The following is a 14552-nucleotide window of genomic DNA, read 5'->3' on the forward strand; positions in this document are numbered from 1 at the left end:
ACATATAAACAAGTATTATCGTAAGTTGTGTGTGTGAGTTGGTCAAGCGGTAGAGAGGTTAATAATGCAAGTTTTATCACGGTCAATATATTGCGCAGTATCCAAATGGCACTGATAGAGTTGTCTATATAATGGTGTACCCAAGACTATAGTGTAATTGTGGTATCAAGGGGTAAAAAACCTATCTAACTGAGCTAAAACATTCATTTTTAGATTACAATGGATCAACATAATTACTAACTAACAAGAAGGTTGTAAAGTCACAAGGTAAAAAATTATTCTCCGAGCAACATGCCACTGAGTCCTGAATTCTACAGATATTATGAGATTTCTATACAGCGGCATATAACCTAACAACACAAGCTTTAGATTACAGTTGTTATGTTTTACTTTTCGTCTCTGAAACAGTTCTAAACTTCACTGCCGATTTTGAGATCCGAGAAGGAAGTGTTTTGGTTAGTTTCTGCTTTCGGTGCAGCTTCTTTCTTCTCCGAGCCAAAGAAAGAGCAGCTCTGGAATGCGTCCAGACTGTTAGCTATCAGGCGGTTCAAACCACCGAGGCTATCGCTAAGAATTAGATCGTTGCTTTGGTATCTACAGGAGGGTATGTCCAAGTCTAACGGTCCTAAAGAGTCAGGCTGTAGCATGGAAACATCTTGAATTAGATCATACGCACTTAGACATCATAGTAAAACTAACTGGGATCCTCTCTATAGCCAAGTTATTAGAAGATATGAGATTAAAAACTAGTACAAAACAAAATAAGAACAGTGGATATCATAAAAATATCATAAAAAGCTTACCCAATATATATCTGTGAGCCCAGAGAAATCCTTAGTGGAGTTTTCTATAGGATTATCAGATTCACATTCATCCACGAGGTCTTCACAAGCGCGGTTGTTATTAGTCACCATTTCTGCTCCAGGCAATTCCTGCAGGATGAGCAATTGTGTTACCACGAACCCTTTTGAACAGGTTAGTGCTATTATTGTGTACAGATAGCCTGATAGAATGGTGGTTCAAAATCAAACCTCAACTTCACTGTGAGAGACAGAAGGTCTGGTTATAGTAGGTTGTTTACGGGTGTCTTTGAAACCATTCACACTTGCATTGTGGTTTTCATGAAAGAAAGCACTAGTTTTCTGGAAAGAAAAGGCATCACATGTTTCTTCAGAATCAAAGATGGAAGGTGCATGAGATGCAAGGCCCTGCTGGTGGACTTTGGTTTGATGTTTAAAAATGTGAGCAGCAATTGCAGCATCAAAAGAGTCGCAACTGAATGGAATCTGCTGACAGTTTAAACCTAGAGATCCTGGAATGTCACTGCAGTTAGCATCTGTGTTTGGAGTTGACTCAGAGAGCAGCTCTCCCATACTAATGTTCGTAAGACTGTCAGCCCATTCCCCAGCAGACATGGGAATATCCTTCTGCGATAAAAATAGATTCCAGAATCATTAATTCAGCATCATAGTTTACTTACAGGATGAACAGGCAGAATACAGATAGTTAAAAATTTGCAAGACTTCGCTCCTAGTATAAGCATCCCAATCATGAACAAGAAAGAACGTGAAGACATACCGTGTTCTCAACTTGCCTAGTATGTGTTAAATCTCCACTTGCATTTCTTGGTGATAATGCAACTGCAGTGCTATTCGAGTATCTTGAGGTACTAACACTGGATACAGGGATATCACACGCAACTGTTATAGTTGGAGTAGATTCGGAGGGAGTCAGAGTGATAATTGGTTCAACAGAGGCAGTCTGGTAATCGGACAAACTGCTTAGGTTCTTAGTTTCAGTATTCTGCTTTCTTGCCTCATCAATTTTAGCATAGGAAAGTGCTTGAGCAGTTGCAGATTCAATCTCGGCTTTTGAAAACCAACCATATCTTGCACAACAAGCAAAATCTGTTACACTGTGTCCATTCGGCAGCTAGTACAGTTCTTCCTCAAGCCGAATGCTCAAATGACAAATCAAATCAAATGGACCATGTACAGTTTTTCTAAAGCTACCACAATTCCTCACAGGGAGAAAGGAATAAAGAATACCTGAGGCGGAATACTGGAGGGCTTCCGATTAGGTAATATACATCAGTTGCACACAGAGTAGATTCCTTACTCCACTTCTGATACCCCACTAGGTTTTCTTTCTGTGCCCAGTAAGGAAAAAGCATTAGCTCTTGATCTAAGTCTAACAACCTTGAGTTTCCCCATTTGCGATTCAGATGTTCCACCACAGATGATATTTTCTTCCGTGTACTCAAAGTAAGCTCCAGATAAGGGTTATGATGATTCTGCAAAATTAAATACAGTTTGGACTTTCTTAGTCATCCTAATTGCTCGGAACCTTTGTTGACACTATTCAAAATGAACCGCAGTATTAAGAAGCAGATGCCTTTCAACTTTACCCTCTCCAAGTCTTTTTGAGTAAGTTCATCAATTGGAAACAACTGGAGCTTAAGCTTTGCAGGGTTCTGACTGTTGTCTTCATTGAGCGTGCTTCGTGCAGATGTTTGTAGAGAGCGTGCCATTTCCTCAACAAGTTGAGCATTACCGTGACCTGAAAATACATAGAAATCAGATAGGCAATTTCAATTAGGTCATTTCTTATAATTCACACCCTTATATTACTATATTCAGGAATAAGACTACAGAACCTGGTGTTTCCTGATATTCAGTCTCTTTATCCGTATCCACCCGTTCCAATTGTTCAGCAGCATCAGCCACCAATGAAACTCCAGCAATGGCAGCTTTCTCCCATCTTTTATATGCAGCAACTGATGCAAGGCCTGCAGAGCAGATTTTGCAAAGTAGATATGCAGTTAACAAACTGGAACAATTAAAGGAAAGGCAAAAACTAAGACATCAGGCCTATGGCCAATTCTCTGTCCAGAAATCTCGCATTAAAAAGCTGCATGCACACAACAAGATCCAAGCATTGCACTGAGCTTGTTAAACAGGAAACTGATATCTTATCATGCAAACTTCAAAATGTATGATTCTAGTAACAGAAAATAAGCCAGCTTACAGAGGTGTGTGAAAGCAAATATAGGCACAATTGGAATGATGAACAGTAGAAAACTAAGAGACGAAAATGCAGATAGCATTGTTGGAACCAATGAATTTGTCCAGTTACCATTTTTCCGCCGATGTTTCACTGTCTTCACAGCAGCTTGGTCTCCTTTGCAGTTGGTACGGCTCATTCCTATATTGGCATGCCGCTTAAACAAAGACCCCTTTCCAGTTCCAACTTTCTCAATGTTCTGGTTGTCAAGAAGAACCACTTTTACAGCACGGTTGTCATGCCCAGATGCTCTGACCTGATTTGTGATGTTTGGTACAGAAGTGTTATTTTCTCCAGTAGATAGTCGTTTTTTAGTATTCTTTTTCCGGTCCCTCAAAAGTTGGTTCTCCTGCATGGTAAAGTTTTGATTAATCAAAATTATTAGTACAAACATATCCACATTCCAGAATTTATTTCATAAACAAAGAAGGATCACCAGTCTTAAACTAACCAGAGTCTCCACAAATATCTTAAATCTTCTAGGTTTTAGGTGAAGCTTAGAAGCTTTACAGCTGTACCTTTCCAACAATGACCACCTGCAACCAAAGTGAGCAGTTTGGAGATTGACATTTAGAGAGAGAGAAATAAAGAAAGAGGGGAATGGGTGACACAACCAGAAAAGAGAGATAATAAATAAAAACCAAATAAAGCTCACAAGTAGAAAGTCATGTGTCAAGGGAGGGGGTGCAAAAACAGCTCGAGGTTTTCATGTAACAGAAATAACATCTGCAGTTTGTTCATCGAGCAGAACTAAAGCACTTGTAATAAGCTTTGTTACATCATTCAGGTGAGTATCGAGTATCACTCCCCTCCAAAAAAATGAGAACATGAAACATTAAGTATCATGCAAAGAACCACAAATTGGTAGACAATCAGGAAAACTACTTCCAACGACACATTTAACTAAACCTGTAAATTAACTTATTGTGAATTAAAATTGACACAATAAAGAGAAGTCCTCCAAAACATGTTTGTATTTGTATGCACGTAATGTGGAAAGCAGACTACAAAAAAATCATATTTACCATCGAAGCATTGCAGTGTTAGTGTCTTTTGAGTCTTTGGCGTCAAGGCAAAGTTCTGGGCCTAGCAACTTGTTCATGCGCCTGACAAGTCGATAGTAGTAATGCCTGACCTGAAGGCCATCAATCAAAATGAGATGAAAAGTTGGATATGATATGAATTTCAGTCAAGATGTATTTCCACTAAGTCACCTGATCCTTGTTTTTGCTCTGGACACGTGAAGTGATTTTCTCAAAATTCTGCAGGAAAAAGCATTTGCATTGTCAGAATACATCCATTGGAAGAAAAAACATTTATTTCCAAATCAATTTAGGTAAATGGGAATCGTTTATTTGCCTTGCCAACTTGACGTAATGCAGCAAAAAAGCTTTCTTCTTCCTGACGGGTCCAAGCAGCCCATTGTCTTGTCGGTTTTTTCACTATACAAATAAAAGTCAATCAGCATAGGCATTTTTCCTTTGATTCTGTATCTAATAAGCTGAAAAAATGATTAAACAGTACCAGGCATCTGCGGAACAGCTTGCTCCTGTGAGGATGATGGCATGTCAGAATTTCCATCCTTATTTCCAAGATTATCAGGACAAAGACAAAGTTCACAGTCCAATGAAGCCGGTGTCACCATTTTAATATTTTTCTCATCACACAAATGCTAAGCCTTCAAGCATATTCAGATTGTGAGTCTAGTATGATCCTTCTAATAACGCTGGTCGCATAGGAAAGTGCCTGGTTAATACAAGGAAATGAGAATTAAAATTGCTAATGCTCCAGATAGGAAAAACCGTGAGCAATCTAGACATACATAAATTGTCAAAATATCAAATAATATATGCAATCAGAAATCCCACAAACCCAGAATCCACATATATCCACCTCAAAATTCACAATTCTTTCAATACAAAGCAGAATTAACTACTCAAACCTAGCTCACAACATGCACCAACTCGAATTACAAAGAAATTGATCTTTTAAATGCTGCCAGCAAATCCAATAACACCCCACATCAAAATTGGTAACCCAATAGCAGTAGAATCATGAATTGAACATGAACACAGATAGAACTCAAGTATATTCATGATATAGAAGGAGTAAATAGGGTTTCCACATTACATCCAAATAATCAATCAGTTAAAACAAGTTTCAGAAGCAAAATTCAAATCACATAGCATCGAACAAACAGAATTCGAACTTCAATTCATGTCAGCGCATAACTTCAAACATACTCTACTCACCAATTCAATTCTAAAAACCTAAAATAGAATCAATAAAGAAACTCTAAGATCTATCACCCAAAATCACAAAAACCTCAGAAACCAAAATTCATACTGCTTCCAATGTGCATGAAACAAGAAAAGAAAAGAGCACAAAGAATCATGGGAGATTGCATAGCTAGCGGAGATTGCATAGCAACAAAGACCAAAAAGGATTTAAAAAAATAAAAATAAAGGAAAAATGAAAACCGAGATGAAGGAGTTGAACTGCAGTTAAAGAATAAAATAATACTAGGAGCCTTTGAACATGGGAAGAAAAAATAGTAAAAAGAAATTAAAACAAGATATATACAGGAATATTTATTAACTCATGGTTAATAACCCTTGGACAATAATATGTGATGCAATAAATATAACTATCAAATTTTTATTTTCATACCGATGTCACTTTTTACTCTTCTTTTTTAGTATTTCATTCTCTTACACAGTATTAATATTAATATCATAAAAATAATGTGCATTAACAAATTAATCGGAGTATTGAAATTCAAGATTTACACAATTGTTGTAGGATGCAAAAGTAAATAATGGAAATTCAGCCCCACAGCCTAGCTGCCTAGGAGAGGTAATTGGTAATTTCTGAAACAAGTGATAGTACTATAATTCAAATAACAGAGTGCAATTTAAAATTGAATTAACTCGGTATGAAATAAAATAGAAGAACGGTTGAGTAAAATAATTCCAAAAGTTGAAATTCAAATTGGTGTTTCGTTTCAAAATTACGCACGGTTTCATCTCCTAAAATCACATGAAAACAATAGTGAGTAGATTAATTGCCTTATTCAAAATTTTCAGTCTTTTACATAAAAATAAGGTTTTACTATTACTGTTACTATTCTGGATCTTTTTCTTAGATTAAATCGATTGAACTCAAAGACAGTTTCATATTACTCCATTATCACAGAGATAGGCTCCACAATCTCTGCTCCTCCTTTCTTCAAAAATAATTATCTAATCTCACTACTAATTTTGTAGGTCGAGTAACAAATCCCTTATTGTCATATCGAATTACTCTAAATTTGAGACGCTCAAATTTCGGCAAAAATAAATTTGTTATTTAATATAGTAAATTGCACAAATGGTCACCAACTTTGCACTTTGCACATTGCACATTCCATGTAATTTTGGTATCTAAAATCATAAAGGACATACATTTCTACATAATATTGTGTAAGATAAGGAACAAGAACGTGTGATTGATAATGATATTATGGTGAACTGCATAATATTATATGCATACTAGTATTAATTTTGTACTATGAGTATTTGTTATGATGTATTTTTAGATGCCCAATATATATTTATTTGAAATATAAAAATGTACCAAAATGCCCTTGATAGTTTGGAGGTATTTTAATCAAAATATTTGAAATATGTAAAGTACAAAATACCTTAAATGCTATATATTATTTTAATCAACAATAGAGCTATTTAATATTACCGGCACAATTCGCAGTGAAAAGAATACTGTATAATAATCATATCATTAGTTGAAACTTGAAATATTTAATGCCATGTGACTCACAGTGCAACAAATTTAGGTTATTAACTTAGAGAGGTTTATAAAACAATTATTTAGTAGTATTTGTGTAAATTGTTGCTATTAATGGCACATGCCTTCTCATGAAACTGTCACATGCTAAAAGAAGTCGGTGGAGAAAAAATTTCACTAAATTGATAGTACTAAATTTTTTAAATAATTGAAGATTCACATTTTATTTGAACTCAAATTAATTAAATGATGTTGTTTCTCCTAGAAAATGAAAAAAAGCCCAAAAATATAGTCGAATACACCCTTTATGTACCCTGAGAAATTCACACAAAAACCTAGTAAAATTCATGAGAATGACTTAAGTAAATAAAAACTGTCCAAAATTTATCTTAATAATGTTTTTAATCAATACTCCAAAAAATAGAGAACCGTTTGGATTGGATCACAAGTATTTGGAAAGATTCTTAAAAAAAAGATGGGCTATTCTCACGCCGTCGGCGTCGTCGGAGTTCTGATTCTCGCACACGCCGCCTACTCCACTATTCAGTGTACATATTAAACTCGCTCAAAATCTTTGCTTTCAACAAACCTGAATGCTCATCTGATTTTTTTGATCTATTTTTCCAGATAGATCTTTGCTGAAGATTACTGAAGAGCAGTTTATGGGCCCACCGATCACTGTAATTTCGTCTATTATATCTCACGTATTTTATATGCAGATAATTCGTTTATTGCTGCTACTTAGGTTTGAAATTTTCGATTAATTTACAGGTAGTTGTGGAGTTGGTTGCAGGATTGTTTCTCTGTTTGTGGGCTGCTTTAACTGTGCCGGGCAAATTCTTGTCGATTCTCCCCCAATCAGATGAAAACAGGTTTTTGTATGCGTTTCTTTTCTTTTCCCATTGTTTACTTTTTGTTGCATCTACTGCTTCTATGTTTGAAGAATATTGCATTGTATGGAAAATGTATGTGATGATTTATGATTGTGGGTTTAGGTTGAATTGCAGTTGGTTAATGATTCATTGTATGAGGTATTGGGGATTGGTAGTATGTAATGTAACAAGTATAAGGATGTTAATATGAGGTTTAATGGAGATTGGTAGGATATAGCTCCTCAACAATGTTTCGGACTTTTCATGTAGCGTATCATGTCGTCTGTGAATGAACAGAAACATAGATGAAGACGATCGTGTCCTATTGAAGTATTTATTTCTCAACCAGGAGCTCTCCACTAAGATGTTGTTAGCATACACCAAAAGAGTTCGTATCGACATGGACCTATTTTTATCTTTTGGCAAATCGGCTTAATGCGTGGGAAGTGTGTAATGCAGCCACTTATGTAGAAGACTTACATTTTGCCTGTGGACTGAAGAGAAGATAGAAAGTGATAGAACTGTATATTAGCTTTGCTATTTTTCAGAAGTTGCCCTGATATTTGGTATTTCAACTTAATACAAGATACACAGTGCACCTTATATGTCCAAATGGTAACATATAACATAACAGTGTAAGAGTATGTCAACGAGAGGGAGATGAATGAAGAGTAGCTAGGAGATTTATGTCTTTCCACTTATTTTAATTTGCTTTTTATTGACTTCAGTATTGAAAGATGTAAGAGCTTTATCTATCATGAACTTGCGATGAGGTTTTTGTACAAGAAACTTCCATTATCTTCATTTTTTGAAGCTGAACATGCTTCAGGCTACTAACACACTGTTCTTTCTCTGTCCAAGCAGGGTAGTTGCCTTACCTTTCAATCTGGATTTCATGATCTTCAATCATCGTGGAAAAGCTTTTTCTTTGGGTATCGATATGAAGATGAAGTGAGATCTAGGGACCAAAAGTAACTGAAAATAGATGTTACCTTTACTGAAACAAGAGGTATTAGTTTCATCTCAGTGAGATGATATAAGGATGTTTGTTTGCTACTCCACATTTTAGTCAATTGCAAAGTTAGAATCTTTTTAATGGTTCTCATTCTTTCGTGGCAATTGTTTTTTGTTATGCTTTGTAGATAACTCGAGCAGATTCTGTTTTACATAGATTGCATGTTCAATACCAAAATCTAAAGACTCATTGATGAAAAAGTATCTAATCACTACTGATTTATAGTACTTTCACTTTCATTAAAATATAACAAGATTTTTTGTCATCGCAGATTGATTTAAATGTTACTAGCAGCAGCAATGTATTTGGGAATTTGTGTATTGCACGATTACGTAAAATTTAACAGGGAAAAAAATTAAAGTTACGCTTCTTCACTAAGCTAAGCCTATTTTAAAGCTAAAATTACATGATGCTACAGTAAAGGTTGAACCTTTCTTTCCCTTATTAATGCTTGAGATCCTTCATGACTCCTGCTAAAGTTATTACTACTTTTTATCTCAATTTCACATCACAAATTAAGTTACTTACTACTTAACCTTGCACTAATCATATGTGGCTTTCGCAACCAAATGAGGGATGTCAACCTCCTAATAACGCATCATCATCTTGTATGATAATCTGAAATTAGCCTAAATACCAATTAACAAATCAGGTTCAAGGGGGAAAAAGCAAAAAATTAAAATTAAAATTAAAATAAAAAATGGAAAGGTGCCATAACTCGTCATAAAGAGGGCCAGGTTGGCAGTTAGCCATTGCCATAAACGCAATTGAGACATCACTCATGCTAACATTCATGCATCCTTTTGGCTTATAGTTCAAAGTCAGTGTTCCTTCACTTCTTAAATGCTTCATGTCGAAGGAAGTCCACGAACATTCTCTTGAGAGCACCACAACGACATGGCTGTCTCCTCCTCCTCATCCCGTTCCTTTCAGCCCCCACCAATAGGGCCCTCGTGATTGTTTTATCTGTAGCCAACCATTTCTGTTTTATCTGTAGCCAACCATTTCTTAGATACGTCTGCAGCACCAATGCATCTGAAGACAAAGAGCATAAGTGAATCATGTCAATGTTAGAACAGTAGAGCTGCTCCTGATATTTGGGTAATAAAATAGATAAGGAGTTTCTGTTGATGAGAAACCATCACAAACATGTTTCTTCCACTTGCAACATACATGCCCCTCTTGGACACTAAAGCAAGAGCTTGGTTCTAGCAAACTCTTTAAAGGAAGTTATGATAATGATGATGATGATGATGATGATGATGATGATGATGATGATGATGATGATGATGATGATGATGATGATGATGATGATGATGATGATGATGATGATGATGATGATGATGATGATGATAATGATAATAATAATAATAATAATAATACATAATAATACTTAATCATAATATAATAATATAATAATAATAATCCATCATCTCCTCCTATCCTCCTCCTCCTCTCCTACTAATACTATCATCATAATCCTAATACTCATACTCCTACTCCACATCACATCCTAATACTCCTACTACTCCTCCTCATACCTCCCTCCTCCTCATCCTACTCAATCCTCCTCCGCCTCCTCCTCATAATAATAATAATAATAAATAAGAATAAGAATAAGAATATAAGAAGAATAATAATAATAATAATAATAAGAATAATAATAATAATAATAATAATAATAATATAAGAATAATCCTCTAATAATAATAATAATAATAATAATAATAATAATAATAATAATAATAATAATAATAATAATAATAATAATAATAATAATAATAATAATAATAATAAAATAATAATAATAATAATAATAATAATAATAATAATAATAATAATAATAATAATAATAATAATAATAATAATAATAATAATAATAATAATAATAATAATAATAATAATAATAATAATAATAATAATAATATAATAATAATAATAATAATAATAATAATAATAATAATAATAATAATAATAATAATAATAATAATAATAATAATAATAATAATAATAATAATAATAATAATAATAATAATAATAATAATAATAATAATAATAATAATAATAATAATAATAATAATAATAATCCTCCTCCTCCTCCTCCTCCTCCTCCTCCTCCTCCTCCTCCTCCTCCTCCTCCTCTTCCGCGTTCCCCGTCCCCCTCGCTCCCCCCCTCCCCCCCTTCCCGTCTCTCTTTCCTGCCAAAGTCCTCTTGATAAATCATGCAAGGATTTGAAACCAAATAGTCAGTCTCTCAACTAGTAAGAAGCAAAGAATGCAGACGAAAAAGCATGAAAAGGGAAACGATTTGAGGTCCAGATGCAGAAATAATATCTCAATTGCGAGGGTGAAATATTTCATAAAGAAAGTGCACAAGTATTCGAGTTGTTACCTCATCAGTGGGGAAATTAGGTCTTGGATGACTAGTTGCGGCACCAAGAGCGGTCATTTCTCAGTCGTGACTTGTGGCAATGGTGAGTCGAAGAAGTTCCTGGTGGGGTTGCGCTTGCTTTCATATCCTCCTTTTGTCAGGTTGCTGGAAGCGGCAGAAAGAGAATTTGGATTTGAACAAAAGTGTGTATTAACTTTACCTTGCGAAGCAAGTGAGCTGATTCAGATGTTATCTCATGTCTGAAGATAATATCATTTTTATGTAATTGCATCTTTATCTTACACTGTAATTTAGACACCCAGCATCAAAGTAATGCATCTACCACCCAACCCCAACACACACACATTCGAATAGATAGCAGGAAATGATTTAAACAGCCTTTAAATAATCATTCCTCAAAAAGACTTTCTTCTGCAGCCTTGCTGGGGATATATTGAGACAGAGAACGAATAAAATGCTACAATCTGATTCATTAAATAAAAAAATAATGTCAATCACAAGAAATTTTGGAAGGGACCTGAAATATCTCGAAAATGTCTTAATCTGGGTTCCGTTCCTAAATGGATTACCACCAAATACACAATCACAAACTACTGTATGTTTTGAGTTTGACTAACCTAATCAACTGCTATTTTCTTGAACATTAGCCAATCAATGTCATTCAAGGAACTACAAATTTACAACTGAGGAAGCTCGTGCTGGTTTTCCAAGGATTGCCGCAGTATAAACTCAACCCTCCTCTTTTTTTCATCCTTCTCGCCATTATGACCAAACCACAAAGCTGCTCTTCCCACAGCCTTGTTCCGAATCCTCAAATCATATGGTTCACCGAATAATTTCTTACCCCCCTTGAGCTCTAAAAATACAGGAGCCTTCTTTTCTGGAATTGTATTCTCACCATCACTTCCAGAATCAAGCCCATCCTTCATTGCCTCGATGGCCGGAGCAAATGTCTCCAACAAAGAAACTTTTTTTTCTGTGTGAGCTTGACTAGAAAGTTTTGGGGGAATGCTAATCTTTGACATGGCTCTTTCCCCAGCATCCAAAGGATTCTCAAAAATCGGGTTCCTGTTGTTATTAACTTCTGATTTATTTTCTTCATTATATGGTTCATCAGATGTTGTAGCCACTGATGATCCATTACATATAAGCCGCTGCTGTAGGCTTAACAAAGACCTTTCTGCCTTCCTATGCTGCCTCACTAGCTCAATCTTATCAGTACGGGCGTCAGATAGTCTCTCATTCCAAACAGGTGTCTGTAAATACGTGTGGGGGTCTGGAAATGCAGGCAGCCATGGAGGCACACACTTAAAAGCTGGAGTCTCCCCCATTTGCAAGAAACTGGGTATCATTCTCCGTTCACTGATAACAGGAAAATGTGGCACTGGTTGACCAAATGGTACCTCATCAGCCGTCTCAAAATACTCTTTAATCTCTCTAACAGCACCTGAACTCACTACACAGTCAGAATGAACCTCTGAAGCACCAGTAAATCCTTGGGGTGCACCCATCTCTTCCAACCCTTGAACGATATCAAAGATGTTGCAACCCGTCCTACCAGCTAAATTCGCATACAATCTCGAAGTTTTACCTAATTCACAGACGTACCTAATCGCAATGTCAGCAAGCGAATCAAGAGCAGACTCGTTGAATCCCTCAAACCCAATGCCCTCGCATATCTGAGCCATCGCAACCCTTGCTATTGCTCGACTATATTCACCAGCACCAAATCGCATAATTGAATCACTGTGTTCGTCTCGCTTGCCTTCAGCTTCACCTCCATCGCTCATGTTCAGATTCAAGAATCATTTAGGGGGTTCTTAATCTTCAAAACCCTCAATAAACACTCAGAACTTAGATAATCCAACCCACCAATAACGAGAAATTCAGGAACTCGTTTCCAAGAAAAAGAAATCAAGAAAAACCCTAGACACAAGCTGGAATAACATTGAAGGAGGAAACCAGAATGTGGCTATATCTATCTATACGTGAGCTTAAATCAACGCATCAGCGTGCGACTGAGTTACGAGCACTTACAATTGATATAACTTTCAGGGCCGTCTTCGAATTGGGCAAATTTGAATAGAATTTTTTTAGAGCGGGATTGAATTCAATTGTGATAAAACCCAAGAGAGATAGAGAGAAAGAATCATCACTCTAGGGTTTTAGCTTTGAAGCTGACAGTTTTGGGGGAAATTGAATTTGATTTGGGGATTTTATGGTGGAGTGATAAACCCTACTACTAATGTGAAAATGGAAATTGGGATCGAGATGAGAGAGGAAGCCAGGTATTAAAAGATTCCAGAGGGATGTATTTATAGGTGGAGGCCACGCTCCCATGATTGTTGAGTTTCCGTTAATTGAAATTAATATTTACATGTCCTTTTATTCCTGTATATTAATTAAAAAAATAAAAAATCTATTGCATGATTTATAACATTCTCATTAGAAAATAATTTAATTAAATGCGATGATGCAATAATTCTCTTCTTTCAATCTTGTTTAATCGTGTGTTTCACTTAAGCTAGGTTTAAAATTTTTAAAAAAAATTATATATTTTTTGTACTTGTGCTCGTAGAGATCTTCAACTCAAAGAATGAAGAACAAATTAAACAACTGATAATTGTGTGTAATAACCACATAGTTTTATACTGAAATTCCATATAGCTAACCAGACAATTTGATATTGTCACATTTCTTAATGTAATTGTCACTTTTTGAAAGATAATTATCATCTTTTTTTCGGATAAAAGGACAAATGTCATTTTTTTCACAATAAATATAGGAAACTGATTTTGACCACAATTTTTTATATTTGACAACAAATTAAGGTTTTATAACTTTTTTTACTTTGTAATTTTCTCTTGGTTCGGTGAGGATATGGATAACATATCTCACAATATTATGACCATGTACATTTTTTCTATGTGTGGTTTTGTGTATTAGGTGGAGAAAGAATAAGTTAATAGAGTGATTCACTTTGAATGAGACATTAAGAATAAGAAATGCGTCACTTTAAATAAGACTAAAGAGTATGTTGCAAGACGTATCATATTCGTCAAATATAAGTTAATTACCAATTAGATTTGGTGCTTATTCTGATCTAATTCAGTATTATCACACTATAACAACATGGCTAATTTCTGCAGTGTGGCAAATTGCTGGTAAACCGATTTCTGGTATGTTGCACCTTAAGGCCAAAGATATATCGGGATTCGGGATTATCTTATACTTCATATTCGTCTCATAAAAATATGTGCACTTTCCATTTTTAAAAAGTTATATTATACCAATTTAATAATGTAAGTCTTACTATCCACTGATACTATTTTTAACTATCATTCTCATCTTGTCTCTTACTTTACCATACTATTCTCCTCCACTCTCTTATTTAATTAATTTTATCTTAATTCCCGTGTCATATCAA

General features: G+C 35.1%; 3 protein-coding genes across 7 annotated transcripts; 1 reads left to right on the forward strand and 2 right to left on the reverse strand.

Moving 5' to 3' along the window:
- Nucleotides 1–206: 206 nt before the first annotated feature.
- On the reverse strand, nucleotides 207–5547 carry LOC121763601 (TSL-kinase interacting protein 1-like). Of its 4 annotated transcripts, none has more exons than XM_042159657.1 (14): nucleotides 5410–5547; nucleotides 4588–4809; nucleotides 4423–4505; nucleotides 4278–4325; nucleotides 4089–4198; nucleotides 3515–3599; nucleotides 3136–3412; nucleotides 2657–2788; nucleotides 2408–2559; nucleotides 2049–2293; nucleotides 1579–1888; nucleotides 1032–1427; nucleotides 804–932; nucleotides 207–638 (listed from the first exon to the last, which is right to left on the reverse strand). In XM_042159657.1, the coding sequence occupies exons 2-14, from the start codon at nucleotides 4706–4708 to the stop codon at nucleotides 411–413; spliced, it is 2316 nt and encodes a 771-aa protein (XP_042015591.1). In that variant the 5' UTR covers nucleotides 4709–4809; nucleotides 5410–5547; the 3' UTR covers nucleotides 207–410. The 4 variants fall into 4 exon arrangements, with proteins under 4 accessions (XP_042015591.1, XP_042015590.1, XP_042015592.1 ...); XM_042159656.1 differs by having other exon boundaries at nucleotides 5316–5537; XM_042159658.1 differs by having other exon boundaries at nucleotides 5389–5533.
- Nucleotides 5548–7194: 1647 nt separating this feature from the next.
- Nucleotides 7195–8823, forward strand: LOC121763603 (membrane magnesium transporter-like). Its single transcript, XM_042159661.1, has 4 exons — nucleotides 7195–7394; nucleotides 7474–7526; nucleotides 7618–7718; nucleotides 8583–8823. The coding sequence occupies exons 1-4, from the start codon at nucleotides 7322–7324 to the stop codon at nucleotides 8671–8673; spliced, it is 318 nt and encodes a 105-aa protein (XP_042015595.1). The 5' UTR covers nucleotides 7195–7321; the 3' UTR covers nucleotides 8674–8823.
- Nucleotides 8824–9398: 575 nt separating this feature from the next.
- Nucleotides 9399–13395, reverse strand: LOC121763602 (transcription initiation factor TFIID subunit 8-like). Of its 2 annotated transcripts, none has more exons than XM_042159660.1 (3): nucleotides 11743–13395; nucleotides 11126–11269; nucleotides 9399–9768 (listed from the first exon to the last, which is right to left on the reverse strand). In XM_042159660.1, exon 1 carries the CDS (start codon nucleotides 12913–12915, stop codon nucleotides 11803–11805), a length of 1113 nt encoding a protein of 370 aa, XP_042015594.1. In that variant the 5' UTR covers nucleotides 12916–13395; the 3' UTR covers nucleotides 9399–9768; nucleotides 11126–11269; nucleotides 11743–11802. The 2 variants fall into 2 exon arrangements, with proteins under 2 accessions (XP_042015594.1, XP_042015593.1); XM_042159659.1 differs by having other exon boundaries at nucleotides 11126–11324.
- Between the last annotated feature and the right edge of the window lie 1157 nt (nucleotides 13396–14552).

Source organism: Salvia splendens, chromosome 14 (genome assembly GCF_004379255.2).
Source record: "Salvia splendens isolate huo1 chromosome 14, SspV2, whole genome shotgun sequence".
NCBI classification, from domain to species: Eukaryota; Viridiplantae; Streptophyta; class Magnoliopsida; order Lamiales; family Lamiaceae; genus Salvia; species Salvia splendens.

What these genes read in the sequence shown, in the direction of transcription:
- LOC121763601 (XM_042159657.1), bottom strand. Translation starts at nt 4,708, where the DNA reads ATGGTGACACCGGCTTCATTGGACTGTGAACTTTGTCTTTGTCCTGAT. An exon ending in CTCAAAAAGACTTGGAGAGG is followed by an intron (nt 2,294 to 2,407) that starts GTAAAGTTGAAA and finishes TTAATTTTGCAG; the next exon opens with AATCATCATAACCCTTATCT. An exon ending in CTAGGCAAGTTGAGAACACG is followed by an intron (nt 1,428 to 1,578) that starts GTATGTCTTCAC and finishes TTTTTATCGCAG; the next exon opens with AAGGATATTCCCATGTCTGC.
- LOC121763602 (XM_042159660.1), bottom strand. Translation starts at nt 12,915, where the DNA reads ATGAGCGATGGAGGTGAAGCTGAAGGCAAGCGAGACGAACACAGTGAT.
- LOC121763603 (XM_042159661.1), top strand. Translation starts at nt 7,322, where the DNA reads ATGGGCTATTCTCACGCCGTCGGCGTCGTCGGAGTTCTGATTCTCGCA. An exon ending in CGCCTACTCCACTATTCAGT is followed by an intron (nt 7,395 to 7,473) that starts GTACATATTAAA and finishes CTATTTTTCCAG; the next exon opens with ATAGATCTTTGCTGAAGATT. An exon ending in CCCCAATCAGATGAAAACAG is followed by an intron (nt 7,719 to 8,582) that starts GTTTTTGTATGC and finishes CTGTCCAAGCAG; the next exon opens with GGTAGTTGCCTTACCTTTCA.